The sequence below is a fragment of the Sorex fumeus genome, unplaced genomic scaffold, assembly GCF_029834395.1.
Source record: "Sorex fumeus unplaced genomic scaffold, SorFum_2.1 ptg000039l, whole genome shotgun sequence".
Classification (NCBI taxonomy): domain Eukaryota; kingdom Metazoa; phylum Chordata; class Mammalia; order Eulipotyphla; family Soricidae; genus Sorex; species Sorex fumeus.
The window spans coordinates 21645742-21663330 of NW_026606096.1; the positions used below are offsets into that span (position 1 = coordinate 21645742).

At 42.6% G+C, this 17589-nt stretch overlaps 1 protein-coding gene across 1 annotated transcript in view; it reads left to right on the forward strand.

Moving 5' to 3' along the window:
- The window catches only part of SPMIP2 (sperm microtubule inner protein 2), a 164241-nt gene that overhangs the window by 82099 nt on the left and 64553 nt on the right, over positions 1 to 17589 (forward strand). The window contains exon 2 of the mRNA XM_056119022.1: positions 15923 to 16155. Within this exon, the coding sequence (XP_055974997.1) occupies positions 15923 to 16155 (233 nt within the window). The remainder of the gene's footprint in view (positions 1 to 15922; positions 16156 to 17589) is intronic.

Here is a 17589-nt window from a genome sequence, read left to right on the forward strand (position 1 = left end):
CACGTGCTAGGGGAAAAGGAAGCTCAGATAGAGAAGGGAGCACCAAATAAAGGGTGTTAGGAGGATCCTCCCAGGATGGGAGAAGCATACTGAAAGTAGACTATAGACCAAACATGATTGCCACTCAATGCCTCTCTTGCAAACCACAGCACCCAGAAGGAGAGAGAGAGAGAACAAAAGGGAATGCCCTGCCACAGAGGCAGGGTTGGATGGGGGGATGGGGGGTGGGAGGGATACTGGGACCCGTGGTGGTGGAAAATGGGCACTGGTGGAGGGATGGGTATGAAAAAAAGAAAAAGGAAAGTTGGGCTGTAGGGGTTAAAATGAATTAGGTTAGACACAAACAATTCATAGCACTCAAGGAAGCTGAGAACAGAGACCATTCATTCACACTCACCCCAAGCCCAACATGCAGGAAAGGCGCCATCTCTACTAGCTGAGTTGTTGGCTGAACTGTGCCTAAGGATCAAGTGAATTCTCTAATGCTTCACGACTCTGAGTCCTATTTTCTGATTCTTAGCATAATCCTTTGTTACTTAATGACATAATAATCCCAGGAGTTAATTGGAATAACCCTTTAATGTCTCCAGATTGTCTATAGGAGGTTAATTGTTTGAGAAAGAGCAAACGCATATAGCAAGGATGACTGTCTGGTTTCTCTTTAGCTCTCATAGAAATTTGACAAACAACCTTTCTGTTGGCTCAGTAGTTAGACCCGTTACATAATTGCACCAACCGGATTAAAACGTGGCATTTAAATTTTTTTCCCAGTCTATGAGTCCCTTCTGTGTCCAGTGTCAGAAGGGCAGAGTCCTATTCACATTAAAAGCTGTGATTCATCTCTAACATCCTAACCATCCTCTCGCCTCCCTGCAGAGACAGATGTCAGATGTGTCCATTAGACTTGATTTCCTAATTTCCTATTCCCACCACCGGCCTCTGACCTTTGCCTTGGCTTGATTTTCCCAACAAGCCCAGCTGTTCAGCATGGCGCATCTGCAATGGCCAGATTATGCCCATAATGTCAACAGATTTTCACATACACTTATGAAAGCACTCGTGTCTATGTTCTACTTGGTTTCTTTTTTTATATTTCCTTGGTATATTTCAGTTTGGTCATTGAAGTGCAGAATTGGCCGTATGAGGCAATATTATAGAATGAACTAGTACTAACATGAGCTCTCATCCTTCTCTCTGCCTGCATTAAAGCTAAATGTTGTGAAAACCACTGCTTCCTCTGACCTTACCCCTTGAGTCATAAAGTCTGGAGTAAGAGGATTTAAGGTAGCCCTGGGGTTCATTGTTCTTCAGATAGGTAAATATGACTGTATATATTTTTGTCTTAATATTTGAATTCTCTCATTTATCCAGTAAAAAATAAAATTTTTCCCAGGGAACAAAGTGACAGTTTAGGGGGGTGAAACTTGTACTTTTCAGGTGCCAGGTCGTGAATTCCACCCATGACTCCCTAAACACCGTGACTCTACTCCCGGGGTCCTCCGGGGTACTTTGAGCATGGCCCTGGCAGCTCTCACCACCCCCATGCCATAAGTAGTATTGCATCATTTGGGCCAAGCTCTAAAATGTAAGGGTGGTCATGCTGGGCTGATATTATGGGGGAAGGCTTTCAGCACCTCCCTCCCCCACCCTGAAGCACTACTGAGAAGGTTCCCTAAAATTTACTTCAACATTTAACTCAGATTCTTTGAGGACCTACTGTTTATAGCACTTTGCTGGCACTGAAAGACTTTCCAGAGACCATCTGTCAGTAGAATATTATTACTCAGCTATGGGAAAGAAAGACCTCTTGCCTTTTGTGACCACACAGATGAACCCTGAGGGCAATAAGCTAAAGGAGATCAATCAGAAGAGAAAAACAAATACTGTATAATGTCACTTAGATGTGGACCCAGATAAAATCCAGACTTATAAAAACAGAATAAATTAGTGGTTCCCAGGAGCTGGGGCTGGACAGGGGGAATGTCAGAGATAGGTCATTTAAGTCATTTAAGGGTACACACTTCATTTAAGCTCCTTAATGTCCATGATCCAGAGACACACAAAGGAATCTCAGAACCAAGCAGCTCGCTGCAGAGATGCCTCTGGATTTTAAACCAGGCTGACTTCACCAGGAGCAAGCATCTTCCCTCGACCTGACCCCTAAGAATCCTGGTGGCCACCAGTTTCCAGAACCCAGTGAGAAGTGTAGGTACACAGGCTCAGTGATGGCAAACTCCAGGCCTCTAGGGATAGAGGATGGGCTGGTCCTACCCATCTCCCCTAATTATCTAAAATTTCAGAATTCTAGGAGCACACAGCCACTCTCATGGCCGGGAAACACCTTATGCTATTCATAACAAGCAATGTAAAATAAATTATCTAGCACCTGCCTTTTTGGCAGGTTTGAGTGGTAGCGGGAAAATTCAAAATAACGGTGGTGGGAAGGTGTAATGGTGGTGGGATTGGTGTCAAAATATTGAATGTAATCCATTATTGTGAACAACTTTATGAAAATAAAATTATTTTTTAAAGGGTACACACTTGTACTGATTATTAAGTGAGTCTAGAAAGCTAAGATATTCTATATTCATAGAACGAATATAGATAATAATTTTGTGTATTATAATGATCAAACTTCCTAAAATGTACATTATAGTACAGTGGGTAGGGTGCTTGCCTTGCATACAGCTGACCTGAGTTTGAGCCCCAGCACACATATAGTCTCCAAGACTGCTGCAGTGATCTCTGAGCACAAAGCCTAAGTAAGCCCCCAGCACCACCAGGTGTGTATTCCCAAAACAAAAAAAAACACAACAAAAAAATACACATTAATTATTCTGACCACCAAAAGAAATGATGTTTATGTTATAGAAATACTAATTATCACTGCAATGGCAAATATATATATATATATTTGTATATAACCAAATTAGTGTGTTGTACACCATCAGTTTATCATGAATTAAATATATTTCAATTAAAATATTTATCATGAATTAAATATATTTCAATTAAAATATTTTTTAAAAAGTGGGAGGTCACATCTGTAGTGCTTAAGAACTGCACCTGCATAGAGCTAGGCTGTAGGGTCCCCACAGGGTTGGGGACCACCAGGAAACACCAGGGATCAAACACAAAGATTTTTGGGACTTGCCTTATTGCTCAGGTCTGTATCTGAACACACAAGATCAGTGAGATGTACCTACAGCTCAATAAATATTTGTATAATAAACAACTGAAAAAATAAGTAAAAGAATAAATGAATAAGTTAATTAAATGTACCCATGCAAATGCTGTCAAGAGGTTAGAAAGAGACCTTTATCTCAAGCACAAAATTTTTTCTTTTATTTCCTTTGGGAGGATTTTTTTTTATACTCAAGCAGAGCTCAGAGTTTACACCTGATTTCGTGCTCAGGGATCACTCCTGGAAGTGCTCAGGGGATAAGATGATATACAGTGCTAGGGTACAAGCTAGGGTTGGCCTTATGCAAGGCAAGCACCTTAACCCTTTTATTATCTTTCTGACCCACAATTTCCATTTTCTAATGACATTTACCATAGTTGGGTCTTTCCTGAGTTTTGGCAATAGAGGGTATGTGTTGAAAAAAACCTCCCCAAGACTTAACATTGTCAAAATGGCAATACTACCGAAAGCATTGTATAAATTCAATGCAATCCCTATAAGGATACCCATGACATTCTTCAAAGAAATGGAGCAAACACTCCTGAAATTTATATGGAACAAGAAGCCCCCACGAATAGCTAAAGCAATTCTTGGGAAAAAGAAAATGGGAGGAATCAACCTCCCGAACTTCAAACTGTACTACAAAGCAGTAATAATTAAAACAGCATGGTACTGGAACAAAGGCAGAACTGCAGACCAATGGAACAGGGTTGAATACACTGACATCTCTCCTCAATCATATGCTCATCTAATCTTTGATAAAGGTGCAAGTAATGTGAAGTGGAGTAAGGAAAGCCTCTTTAATAAATTGTGTTGGCATCACTGGACGGCTACATGCAAAAAAATAGGCTCAGAACTCTGCCTAACACCATGTACAAAAGTAAGATCAAAATGGATTAAAGACCTCAACATCAGACCAGAAACCATAAGGTACATTGAAGATAAAGTTGGCAAAACCCTCCATGACATTGAAGCTAATGGTATCTTCAAAGATGCCACGCCACTGGCCGAGCAAGTGAAAACAGAGATAGATAAATGGGACTATCTTAAACTAAGAAGCTTCTGCACCTCCAAAGAAACAGTGACCAAAATACAAAGACAGTCTACAGAATGGGAAAGGATATTCACCGAATACACATCTGACAAGGGGTTGATATCCAGGATATACAAAATACTGGTTAAACTCCACAAGAAGAAAACATCCAACCCCATCCAAAAATGGGGCAATGAAATGAACAGAAACTTTCTCAAAGAAGAAATCCGAATGGCAAAAAAGCACATGAGAAAATGCTCTACATCATTAATCATCAGGGAGATGCAGATCAAAACCACAATGAGATACCATCTCACACCTCAGAGACTGGCCCACATTCAAAAGAACAAAAGCAACCGATGCTGGCGTGGATGTGGCGAGAAAGGGACACTCCTTCACTGTTGGTGGGAATGTCCACTGGTTCAGCCCTTCTGGAAAACAGTATGGACGATTCTCAAAAAATTAGAAATTGAGCTCCCATTTGACCCAGCAATACCACTCCTGGGAATATATCCCAGAGAGGCAAAAATGTATAGTCGAAGTGACATCTGCACTTGTTTGTTCATTGCAGCACTCTTTACAATAGCCAGAAACTGGAAGAAACCTGAATGCCCAAGAACAGATGACTGGTTAAAGAAACTTTGGTACATCTACACAATGGAGTACTATGTAGCTCTTAGAAAAGATGAAGTCATGAAATTTACATACAAGTGGTACAATATGGAAAGTATCATGCTAAGCGAAATGAGTCAGAAAGAGAGGGATAGACATAGAAAGATTGCATTCATCTGGGGGATATAAAGTAACAAAATATGAGATTAATACCCAAGAATAGCTGAGATCAGCACCAGGAGGATTACTCCATAACTTAGAGGCCAGCCGGGTATCCTAGAGGAAAGGGCTGTTCAGATAGAGAAGGGAGCACCAAATAAAGGATGTTTGGAGGATCCTCCCAGGAGGGGAGATGCATGTCGAAAGTAGACTATGGACTGAACATGTTTGCCACTCAATGCCTCTTTTGCAGACCACAACACCCAAAAGGAGAGAGAGAACACAGGGGATTGCCCTGCCACAGAGACAGGGGGGATGGGGGGATGGGGGTGGGAGGGATATTATCCATGGTGGTGGAAAATGGGCACTGGTGGAGGGATGGGTATCTGATCATTGTATAATTGAAACCAAAGCACAAAAAAAATGTAAATCTACAACTTTAAAAAAAATAAAATAAAATAAAGGGAAAAAAAAAAAGAAAAAAAAAAAAGAAAAAAACCTCCCCAATTCTCCCATCTGTGCTCTTCCCAACCTCTACGACTTTCCATTCCTCAGTGTCCACCATCTTCCCACAATCCTGAATAGAGGTTGGTCAACCAGAGCTCCTGGATCAAACTCATCCTGCTACCTGTTATGGGGCTCTTGAACAGTGCTTCCCAGAGTGAGTGGTACTGTCTCTCTGGGGTTGAGGATACTAGACCCATCCTGCTGGCTGTAGCAGCCTCAGGTGAAATTGTGGAAGGTGATTTCTGTGTGTTTACTTTAAAAAAAAAAAGCAAACTTTCAAGGAACCATAGAGTGATTTCTCTTTCTGGAAAGAAGGCAGTAGGCCAAATATGTGTGTGAAACTGCTCCAGAAAAAAGAAAAGAAAAGAAAAGAAATAAAGAAAGCTGGTAACATTTGAAACTGTTTAGAGAAGGGAAAAAGCCAAAGAAAATTTAGAATTCCTAGCACATAGATATTATATGGTTGCAATTTCAGTGTCATAAAGTTTTATTGGAACATAGTCATGCTCATGAATTTGCATATCCCCTATGGCTGCTTTTGCCCTAGGATGGCAGAACTGAGTTGCCAATGAGACAGAGACTGTATGCTCCACCAAGTCAAAGGTATTCTGCTGCTTTACAGGACATGGTTGCAAACTCTTGATATAGAAGAGCTCTCAAGAAAGGATCTGAAGCTTATTTAGCACTGTAGCACTGTCCTCCTGTTGTTCATTGATTTGCTCGAGCCTACACCAGTAACGTCTCCACTGTGAGACTTGTTGTTACTGTTTTGGGCATACTGAATACGCCACAGGGAGCTTGCCAGGCTCTGCCGTGCTGGCGGGATACTCTCAGTAGCTTGTCGGGCTCGCCAAGAGGGACAGAGGAATCCAACCTGGGTCGGCTGCATGCAAGGCAAATGCCCTACCCGCTGTGCTATAGCTCCAGTTGTTTGTTTACAAGAAATAAATTATTTATCACTGAAATATCCTAAAAAACATGTTTTAAGGGTCAGAGAAGTTGAAGAAGGATGAAGTCACTTGTCTTGCATGTGTCTGAGCCACATTTGTTCCCAGCACCCACATAATACAAGCACCTCAAGAGCACAGATCTAGAGGTAGCCCCTGAATACCACTAGGTATGGCTCCCTTCTAAGTATATGCATATTTTTATTTGGGGGCTACATCCTGCAGTATTTAGGGCTTACTCCTTACTTCAGAACCAGTAGAACCTGTGTCCTTGGGTACATGCGGGTTGTCATATGGTGCAGGGGATCAAATTGGGGTTGGCCGTATACAAGGCAAGTGCCGTAACCTTTATACTATCCCTTGGGCGTCTCTAAAATATTTTTAAATGAAATAAATAAGACAAAGCTTCAAAATAGAACAAAAAAAAGGAAATAAAAGAAGGCAAAGACACAAACAATACAGCCATTCATGCTTCTCAAAAGTTCACATTCTGTCACTTCCCTTTCACAAAAGACCTGCCTCACTGCCTGTTTTTTTGCTAATGGAAAGAAAAGCCAAAGTGGAATTTTGCCACGAAAGGTGAAAAGCGTGACATTCAGCACAGGTTTTGCGGCAGCTGTTCAGCACTCTCCCAGCATAGAGGCACCTCTGAACACCTTCCCCAGCTGTGGACCTGTCAAGGCATCCCTGTTTTCCCTAGATACAGTTTTTTTGTATTTTTTGGTGTTTATTTTTAGGTCTTATGTATTATTTAGTGTGATTTGTTTGGTTAGTATTTGAGTCTGGATACACTCAAATTTTTTTCTATCAGTATAGCAATTTTTCTTCTCTTAAAAATAGTCCAGTCTTGGGCAGTTCTCATAAGAACACTCTACTTTTGAGTAGTGCGGAGAAATCAGCATGAAGTGTGTAGTATATATGCCAGGTTCAGAACTAGCACTTCTCTACATAAAATCAATTCTCTTCTCTCCTTTCAACCGATTTGTAAGACAGGCATCTCTTTCCTTGTTTTACACTGACAAATCCAAATCTCAGAGGTGGATTAATTTTCTAGGGATGCAAAGTCAACACCACACAGAGATAGGATTTGAACCTATAGCAGTTTAGCTTCAAACCCACACCCTTTACCCAGGCATTTATTTTAGGTCACTCGGGTTTCCAGGTTTTGGCTGTTGTGAATAGTGTTATTAAGAACATAGGAGCCCAAGTGTCTCTTTCGGAATCGAGTTTTGGGGCTCTTGACATAGAGACTAAGAAGTGGAATTGTTAGGAAGCTCAATTCTTACTTTTTTGAGAAGTGTCATATATTTTTGCCAGAGAGACTGACCCAGTCAGCCTTCCAACACCAGTGGTGGATGCTGTTTCTTTTCCCCCTTTCTTTCCACCAACACTGATGGTTTTTGTGCTTTTTAGATGTGTACCAGTCTCAATGGTGTGAGAGGATAGCTTATTGTTGCTTTGATTGGCTTTCCCTGATGATAGATGATGAAGAGAATTTTTAAAAATATACTTTTTGGTCATACATATGTCTTTATAAAAGTGAAGATAAAGAAAGTGCGGCAGAGCTGGATTGATAGCACAGTGGGTAGGGCATTTGCCTTGCATGTGACCGACCCAGGTTCGATTCCCAGCATCCCATATGATCCCTAAGTACTGCCAGGAGTAATCCTGAGTGCATGAGCCAGGAGTAACCCCTGTGCATCTCCGTAAAAAAAGGAGGAAAAAAGAAAAGTGTGGCATAAAAATACACAGTGGAATGTGACTTAATTCTAAGAAAAGATGAAATCCTGCAGTTTGCGGCCACATGGATAGAACTAGATAGAATCATACTGAATAAGTCAGACAGAAAGAGCAGGTCAGATACAGGATAGTCTCTCTCATATGTGGGATATGAGCAGCCATAGTAAGGGAATAACAGGAGGCTGAAGGCAACAAAACCTGAGAACTGATCTACAGATTCAAACTTTCCAAGGGGTTGGAGAGGTCAGGCCTTCCCTGAGACACTCCTGTGGAGGGTGTAGTACTGAGAAACGTCTGTGTTGTAACCCTATCATGAACAGGATTGTAAACCACCGTGCCTCAAACAAAACAATGGAAAAAACATGATCAGTGGACCAGGTATGCACTTTGGTGGTAAAGCACTAGCCTTGCATACATGAGGCAGAAGTTTGATTCCTGGTCTGCCTGGTCCGCAGAACACAACCTACAGCAACCCCTGAGCACCAAGCCAGGAGTACTGCTGGGTGTGACCAGAAAACCAGAACAAATCAACCAACTAAACAAGTCACACACCCTTTTATTGTGACTTTAGAATTTCAGATATAATGAGCCGTCACCTTGAGCATGAGGGAAGGAGATAGGAGAGAGGAAGTGAAATCACTTTGCACTACCAGTTTTTCCCGGAGGGAGAAATATGGACCCATAAGGGTTGGCAGAGGCATTATCAGATGCACATCTACTCTCTGGCCTCACAGGTGTCACCCGTGGAGACTTCGGGCTGATCGAATGATGCAGGAAAACTTGATTCAAGAGTGTAAGCGAGAGGGTTTTACTAACCCAGGAGCTGCCAGCTTCATTGCTGGCTATTGAGGGCTGATATTATGGGGAAGATCAGGAAAGCACTAACAAAACTTGCCTGAGAAGAGAAAAGTAGAAACAGGAAAGGGGGGTTGCAACAGTAGCTCCCGGAGATGATAGCTGTGAAAGGAACACTCAAGGCTCCCAGAAAGCAGAACTTTGTAGCAAGGAACCCAGCCCGGATAAGCTGTGAAAGATGAGGCTGGGAAGAGGGAAATGGGTCATCAAAGGCCAAACATACTTCCAAGCTACTCAAGAGGAAGATGAGTCTGCGTGGTGGAGGGGAAGGAGGTGGGAAAGGCTTGCTTCTCTCTCTCTCTCTCTCTCTCTCTCTCTCTCTCTCTCTCTCTCTCTCTCTCTCTCTCTCTCTCTCTCTCTCTCTCTCTCTCTCTCTCTCTCTCTCTCTCTCTCTCTCTCTCTCTCTCTCTCTCTGTATTTAGGGGAGGGGGGTGCTGGGAAACAAGGGCCTGGCTAGAGCAAGCTGGGGTCCCAGAGACAGCTGTGGGTTCAGAACAAGGTCTCTGCAGAGGTCCTGTGCCATACCCACCCAATCATACTACTTGCAAAGCACAGAGAAGACAAGTCCTTAGTTAGCACTAAGTCCAGGGTCTCGAAAAAAATCTCACGAATCTCTCGCTATGACCCCCCCACCCACCTTCCTCTGGTTTTAGAGAAAATGCCCCTTCCCTGTGTTATCTAAAGCAAAGCATGTTTGACTAAACTGGCAAGTAACAACTTCATTAAAAATTTATTTTTAAAAAAACAGGCCCACTTCCCCCAGGCCAGACCCTCTTATTTGGGGCGACTCCTGCTGAGAAGGGTTACTCCTGGCTCTGGACTCAAGAACCACTCTTGGCAGCACTTGAGGGACCATGTGGGATACCAGGGATAGAACCCTGCTTAGCCACGTGCTAGCAAGCACCCTACCTGCAGGACTATCCCTCCAGCCCCAAGTAAATTGTTTTTTTGTTTTGTTTAAAAAAAAACACTGATTGTGAAACACAGAGTGACCAAGAAACTAGTTACAGATACATGTCTGCTCTTGTCTGGGCTGCAATATGTGGAGGTAGCCAAATTTTAACAGTCCCTCAAACATTACCCAGTGAATCATTTCTAAAAATGTGTGGGTTGGAGCAATAGCACAGTGGGTAGGGCATTTGCCTTGCATGCGGCTGACCTGGCCTACCCAGGTTTGATTCCTCCACCCCTCTTGGAGAGCCCAGCAAGCTACCGAGAGCATCTCACCTGCACGGCAAAGCCTGGCAAGCTACCCGTGACGTGTTCGATATGCCAAACATAGTAACATGTGTCACAATGGAGACGTTACTGGGCCCGCTTGAGCAAATCAATGAACAACGGGAGGACAGTGACAGTGACAGTGTTGGTAGCTGTAGGATGTTTATATGTGACCCAACAGGGCAAAAAGATCCCAGTTCAATTATGTTTGTGAAGTGCTGGAAAGATCATTGCAAAAAAAAATTGGGCTTATATATCATAAAATTTCTAGAACAAAAGTAAATTCTCAATTGAGGCAAGAGAGATAGTACAGGAGTTGAGGTAGATGCTTTGCATGCAACCATTCTGGATTTGATTTCTTGAACCATATGGTCTGCTATAAAAACACTGAGTACAGCCCTGGAGGCTCCTGAGCACTGCTAAGTGGACCCCCCAGCCTGTTGGGGTGACTGGGGGTGAAATGACACTACAGAATCCAGGAAACACTCAGGCCCTCACATTGAAATCCCAGCCTGTTTAGCCAAGAATCACCAGAAAAAAAACCTCACGCCTCCTGATCACTGCTTGGAGGTCCCCAATAAAAAAAAATATTGATATAACATTAGTTTACCCAAATGTGTATGTTTTAAGAATACAATTCATGACTCTTCAAGAATGTTACAGGTCAGAGAGTGAGAGAGAGTACAGTGGGTAGGGCACTTGCCTAGCACGTAGCTGACTGGGTTCAATCCCCAGCACTACACGTGTTCCCCTGATCACCACCAGGTGTAACCTGTAATAAATCCAGAACCCCAGGAACAAATCCTGTGCACTCCAAGGTGTGTCCCCACAAAGCAAAACCAGTTATCTTGGGACACCGGCAAAGGACAATAACCCTCCACCAAAGTGCACTGGATCCCTTGTGTCTCATCTTCCCACTTCCTCTTCTGGTAACTGAGTTACAGAGTGTGCAGTGCTGAGTTGGCATGTTTGCTCTCCTTGGTTTGTCCCCGTACTTGGTCTCTCTATATCCCACATACGAGTAGGAAAAGTACTAGACAATTTAAAATATGCTCTCATTTGCTATGACTATTGAAAAGGTAACACAGCAAGCAATGTTCCCAAATGTTTGAGTTCTGGAGCATCTCCTGATGCAGCCACGTGGTACATGCTTGGGAGCAGCGTTTAACGAAACGTACAGGAAAGCACTGGCCTCAACATGCCCTGAAATTCCAGCCAGATGAGCACAGTCCAAACCATGACCTGTCTGGAGGAGAGGAAAGACTCCCTTTTTTTTTTGTAACACTTACAAAGCTTTCATGTTTGAGTTTCAGTCATACAATGATCAAACACCCATCCCTCCACCAGTGCACATTCCCCACCACCAGTGTACCCAATATCCCACCATCCCAACCCTCCCCCTGCCTCCATGGTGGACAATTTCCCCCATACTCTTTCTCTACTTTGGGGCATGATGATTTGCAATACAGATACTGAGAGGCTATCACATTTGATCCTTTTTCTACTTTCTGCACACATCTCCCCTCCTGATCAATTCCTCCAACCATCATTGACTCAGTGATCCGTTCTCTTTGAGAAAAGACTCTTTAAAACCAGAGGGTTGGAGCTGAGACCTCAGCACTCGTCAGGGACCATTTTATTAGCTCACATCATTCCGTATTTCACCAGAGGAGTCAGAGCTGAGTGAAAATCTGAAGCAAATAAAACTGAAGCCACGATATTTCTGTCAAGGGAAATTAGCCACAAGCTACATGCCAGGCATCACAGTGGTTGGGAAACACTGCAAACATCTGCCCGCATCGTGTGTCTCAAGAGAAATTTCTCGAGTTTTTGGCTTCCTTGGAAAGCTCAGGGTGCCTTGTAAAGATAAACTTGCTAGCATCTAGAACATTCCTTCCAAGTAGCTGCCAAAATCGTAGCCCATGCTGTGTTCTTGTACAAATTCTGGGCTCTCTGATCTGAGAGCACAATGCAGAGTCAACTGGTCAGGAGAAACCCCGGTGGTGACCAAGTACAGCTTCTGTTTCTTCATCTTCGGTGAAGTTCTGGTAACAGGGGGAAAGTTCATTCTCTGCTCAGTGATTCACTCTCTGCCCCTATGGCTCTGCGGAATCCTGTGACTTCTGGGCCGGCATCTTCTCTGTCTTTGATTCATGATGAGTCTTCTACATGGTCTTTGTTTCCTTCTACATATTAACATCCTCACTTCCTTCTCTTTTTCAAAAATTTAAGCTTTAGGAACCATACCAAGTACAGCGGGGAAGGCACTTACCTTGCAAGTGGCAGCCCTGGGTTTGATTGCCAGCACCCTATATAGCCCCAGGAGTGATCCTTGAGTACAGAGCCAGCCAGAAGTAATTTTTGGTCACCACTGGGTGTGGGTCCCAAACAACAACAACAACAAAAACGATAACAAAAACCTTAAAAATTAAGCTTTATTTTGTTTTCTACTTTCCCTTCCCTTGATTGGTGCAGTTACTGGGGCATCATGCCAAGTGCAGCCCTGAGTACAACTCACAAACACACACACGTGCACACACACACACTCTCTCTCTCTCACACACACACACACACACACACACGGTTGTGGGATTTAGACACATAATTGTCAGGGATGCCACTTATTGGTCATGAAACTCACATCTGCCTTGGTTGCTGTGCTTGACAGTGTGTTGTATCCCTTTTATGTGCTGTTGGGGTGTTTACACATATCCAACTGTGGGGTCGCCAGAAGCACCTGGAATGCCAGGGACCACAGACCACAGAGCTAGCAGGATCACTGTGAGTGCATGTGGCAGCACAAGGAGTCGAACTTTTGATCTTACCATTCAGGTGATCTAAGCCACTTCATTATTTCTCTCGAAGCCTGGAACTTCTCTTGTCTTACCTGGTTCACATACTTTCCCCATCCACTGATTCCTGTTTTGTTCATTTCTTTCATTTAAAATAAACAATATTTGGTGTCAGGGATTGAACTGAAGTGATAGAGCATGTGCCTTGGGTTCAATCTCTGGCACGATAGGGTCACCAGGGCACTCTTGGGTGTGGTCCCACCACAATAGAAATAAAACAAAACACCAGCATTCGTTCAGTGATATTGTGTCAAAAGTTGTCGTCACCTGACAGTCTGGTCCATTTGGGGGAATTTCCAGATTTTCTTTTTCTTTTTTTTATTTTTTAATTTTTAATGTAGGAGTACTGATATTTATTCAGCCATTCATTGGTTAAGCTGATTGAATTGGGCACGAACTCCACGTTACTTTTTTTAAAATTCAGAATGTTAATTTTATTTTATTATTACTATTATTTAATCACCATGAGATACAGTTACAAAGCTTTCCTGTTTGAGTTTCAGTCACACAATGATTGATCACCCAACCCTCCACCAGTGCACATCTTCCACTACCAAGGTCCCCAGTATCCCCAACCCATCCCACCCCTCCCCCTGCCTCTATGGCAGACAATAATTTCCAGATTTTCATCTCAAAGTCTGCCTAGCTGATACCTAAAGCAGGCATGTAAATAGGACACCTGAGAATTTTCAGCGTATACAGGCAATTACTAGTGACAGCAAGTCTACCATGAACCTGGCAAGCATTCAAATCCCCATGCCACATGGGCCCTGTACGTCATCGTGTATCCCTGGAGTCCCCCAGCACTGCTGCAGTGTCCTGTTATCCCTGGCCCTGCAGAGTCTGAGTAGCATTGAGCCAATAGTCCTGTCGGCTGAGAATCATTGGCCCCTAAACCTCCTGCTTGGGAGGAATCTCCCCCAGAAAACTGAATGTTGGGGGCAGTGAAGAGCCCAGCCTGCAAACTCTTTCATAACTATTTTGGGGGGTCACTGTCACTCACTGTCCTCCCGTTGTTCATTGATTTGCTCTAGCGAGCAACAAATTGTGAGACTTGTTGTTACTGTTTTTGGCATATGTCACGGGGAGCTTGCCAGGCTTTACCGTGCGGGCGATATACTCTCTGTAGCTTGCCAGGCTCTTCGAGAGGGGCGGAGGAATCAAACCGGGGTTGGCCATGTCGCCGCTTGCAAGGCAAACACCTTACCCGCTGTGCTATTGCTCCAAGTAGACTTTCTTTTTTTCCCTCTTTGTTATTTATTTTTTTTTTTTTTGTGACCAGGTGGTTGTCTGTCCTTGTCAGTGGTTGCTCACTTTCATTGTGGCGCTCACACACCTGGTTGTGGTGCCCTGGGGATGGAAATCTTGAACTGCTGATCTTCTTGAGCTTCTTCCCCATCCAGCTTGGGGATGTCGGGTGGTGCCAAGGATCAGACTCATGGTCTCATGCTCACAAGGCAGGTGTTCCACTGCTGAGTTATCCCTGGGCCTTTCCCCCATCTTTATTAATTTTTTTCACAGTTTAGGGTTATAGCATTAATGTATAAAGTTACTGCCCACCATACCACCAAAGTGCCCAGGACCCTTCTTCCCCATCCCTTTGTCCTCTCTGGTCCAAATGTTCCTTCTCTCCCACCCTAGCCCCATGATTTGTTCATTGATAGTTAGGGTTTTAGTGCCGACTGTGACCTCCCTTATCAGGTGCCCAAGACCCTCCTCGAATGCCCTTGTGCTACTTCTCCAAAGTCTATCCACCCCCCTACTGCACCCCCTAACCTGGCATGCTCAGGTTCGTATTCCTGTCTCTGAGGTTTATCATTGTTTGATATTGTCTAGACCCTTGATTTCTTTCTCAGTGAGATCATCCTGTATTTATTCTTCTGCCTTTGGCTTCTTTCACTTAATGGGATTCCCCCCAATTCCATCCAAGTTGCTGCCACTGCAAGATTTTCTTACTAATGGCTAATTTATGGATATGTGCCACATTCATTTTCTGTTCTACCATGGGTCATGGGTTGCTTCCATATCCCTGCTATTACATTAAGAGCTACAATGAGGTATGTGTTATCTCTTTGGAGGAATGTTCTTGTGTTTGGGTGATAGATACCTAAAAATGGGATAGGTGGGTCAAATGGGAGCTCCATTCCTACATTTTTTGAGAAATCTCCATATCATTTGCCATAGAGGCTGGACCTTTGGCATTCCCACCATCAGTGAACGAGATTTCCTTTCCTCATATTTAAACAAGAGGAAATGATACTATCTCATTTGTTATTATAAGAATTAGTTGAATTGACATATCTAAAGTCCTAAAATAATACATAGGACACAATTAATGCTACATAAACACTGACTATTATTTGTCCTTTAAAGTAATAAAACATTTTTAAAAAGGTACTTTTTTTGGATCATTTTCACGTCTTAGTATTTATTTCAAATTTTTCGGGTTTTTTTTATTAAAAAAATTTTTAATAGTGAGACATCATGAGGTACAGTTGCAGACTTGCACATTTTTGTGCTTGGGTTTCAATTATACAATGATCAAATACCCATCCCTCCACCAGTGCCCATTTCCCACCACCACAGATCCCAGTATCCCTCCCACCCCCCATTCCCCCATCCCACCCTGCCTCTTTTGCAGGGTATTCCCTTTTATTCTCTCTCCTTTTGGGTGTTGTGGTTTGCAAAAGAGGCATGAGTGGCAATCATGTTTGGTCTATAGTCTACTTTCAGCATGCTTCTCCCATCCTGGGAGGATCCTCCCAACAAAAAATGGTACATTTTTAATTTCTAACTCATTTTTCTTTCTCTTCAGGCCCGGATTATGTAACGGATCATCTACCTCGAGTTTGCCGGTACACTTCCTACATAGGAGAAAAGCACACGACAGTAGAAAAAACTGGAGATCTCAACTATTTATGGAGACCTTCCCCCGACATAAACTTGCCAGCCAAATACAAGCACGAGCATGTTGGCGAAATTGGTTGGGGAATACCAATGCATGATTTTATCAACAGAACAAGGCTGCAGACTGGCTTTCATATCAAGGTATGGTACTTTTCTCTGAAATATCCTGGCACCTTTAATAGTCTTGAACATGCTCCATTTCATTTGTCTCTGGTCCCCCGATTTCTGAATTCTGTAGTCAAATTGGTCCCCATACTTTCAAAGAATATGGTTGTCTGCCTTGAACTCTTGAGTTTACTTCCACAGAAAAACACAGCATTCTGTGTGTGTCATTGAGAGATAGGGGGATTTCCGTTTTACAGAAAGATAAATGTGTCACTAAATGTACTTGCTACATTTATTGCTACATCATTGTACATTAATGCTACTTCATTCTCTTTAATCTGTGAGAGGAGGGGTGTGAAGGGAATGAAACCCTGAGTAATCCAAAAGCATTCTTTTTTTTGCTATGGAACGCGTTCAGATTCCAGTTTATCCCAGACACTTCTACTCATGGCTTGCATCCTAACCCTCCCAAGGAGTGGGAGGAATCAAAGCTGCAGCCTGGGCAGGACGCAATCCACCAAATTAGAAAATAAATCTCAGAGCTTTAAAATCCGCTGTTGAGATGCTGGTAAATCAGGTCATCCATACCTGAGACTTTGTAACATAGCTTAGAAACTTTGTCTTGAGTCTTTTCAGTGATACAGCTGCAGGCGTGAATAATCCTGACAGTATCCCAGTTTAAAAAATACAAACAAACAAACAAACAAACAAAACAATCACTGGTGATTGGAGAACTAAAAACTCAGACTTTCTTTTTAATATATAAAAAGTAAACATATTAAGTATGCAACCTCCAATTTCCTTAAATCCTAAAGCTTATATTATGCAGCTATATTTTTGGGGGTAAAGTATAAATAGGAGAAGGCAATTTTTTTTCTGGTCTAACCTAGGGCAGTCCAGGAAAGTGACTGAAAATTTAGATTTTTTTTCCAAACTGCTATATTCAAGGTAAAATGTATTTGCAACAGTGTTAACATGTACGGTATTGATGTCTAGTTATTATACACTTACCAGTTCCACTGATGACCTTGCATCACCGTACTCCACTGCCTAAAATCTAATCAACTCCTCTGCCCATCACTAGGTCAACTCAGTTTTTTAATGTGGGACCAAGGGCTTGTCATTATTCGATACTGTTTTTTTATACCCTAGATTAATTATATCACACAGCGTCCTTCTCTCTCTGACTTATTTTATTTAACATGATAGATACTTTCTATTTCCATCTATATCACAGTGAAATGCAAGATTTCATCATTTCTTAGAGTTGCATGGTATTCCACGGTGTATAAATAGCTTAATTATTGAAATCTAGACAGAACTGGGTTCAGATCCTGACTCTAAGTTAGAACTGACTCTGAGCTAGTGACCTCTAGCTTTTCTTCTTTTACACAGCAATGTCTTTTTCTTTTTAAAAATTAAAAAAAAAAAACCATTTTGGAGTCTTGAGCCACACCCACCACCAGTATT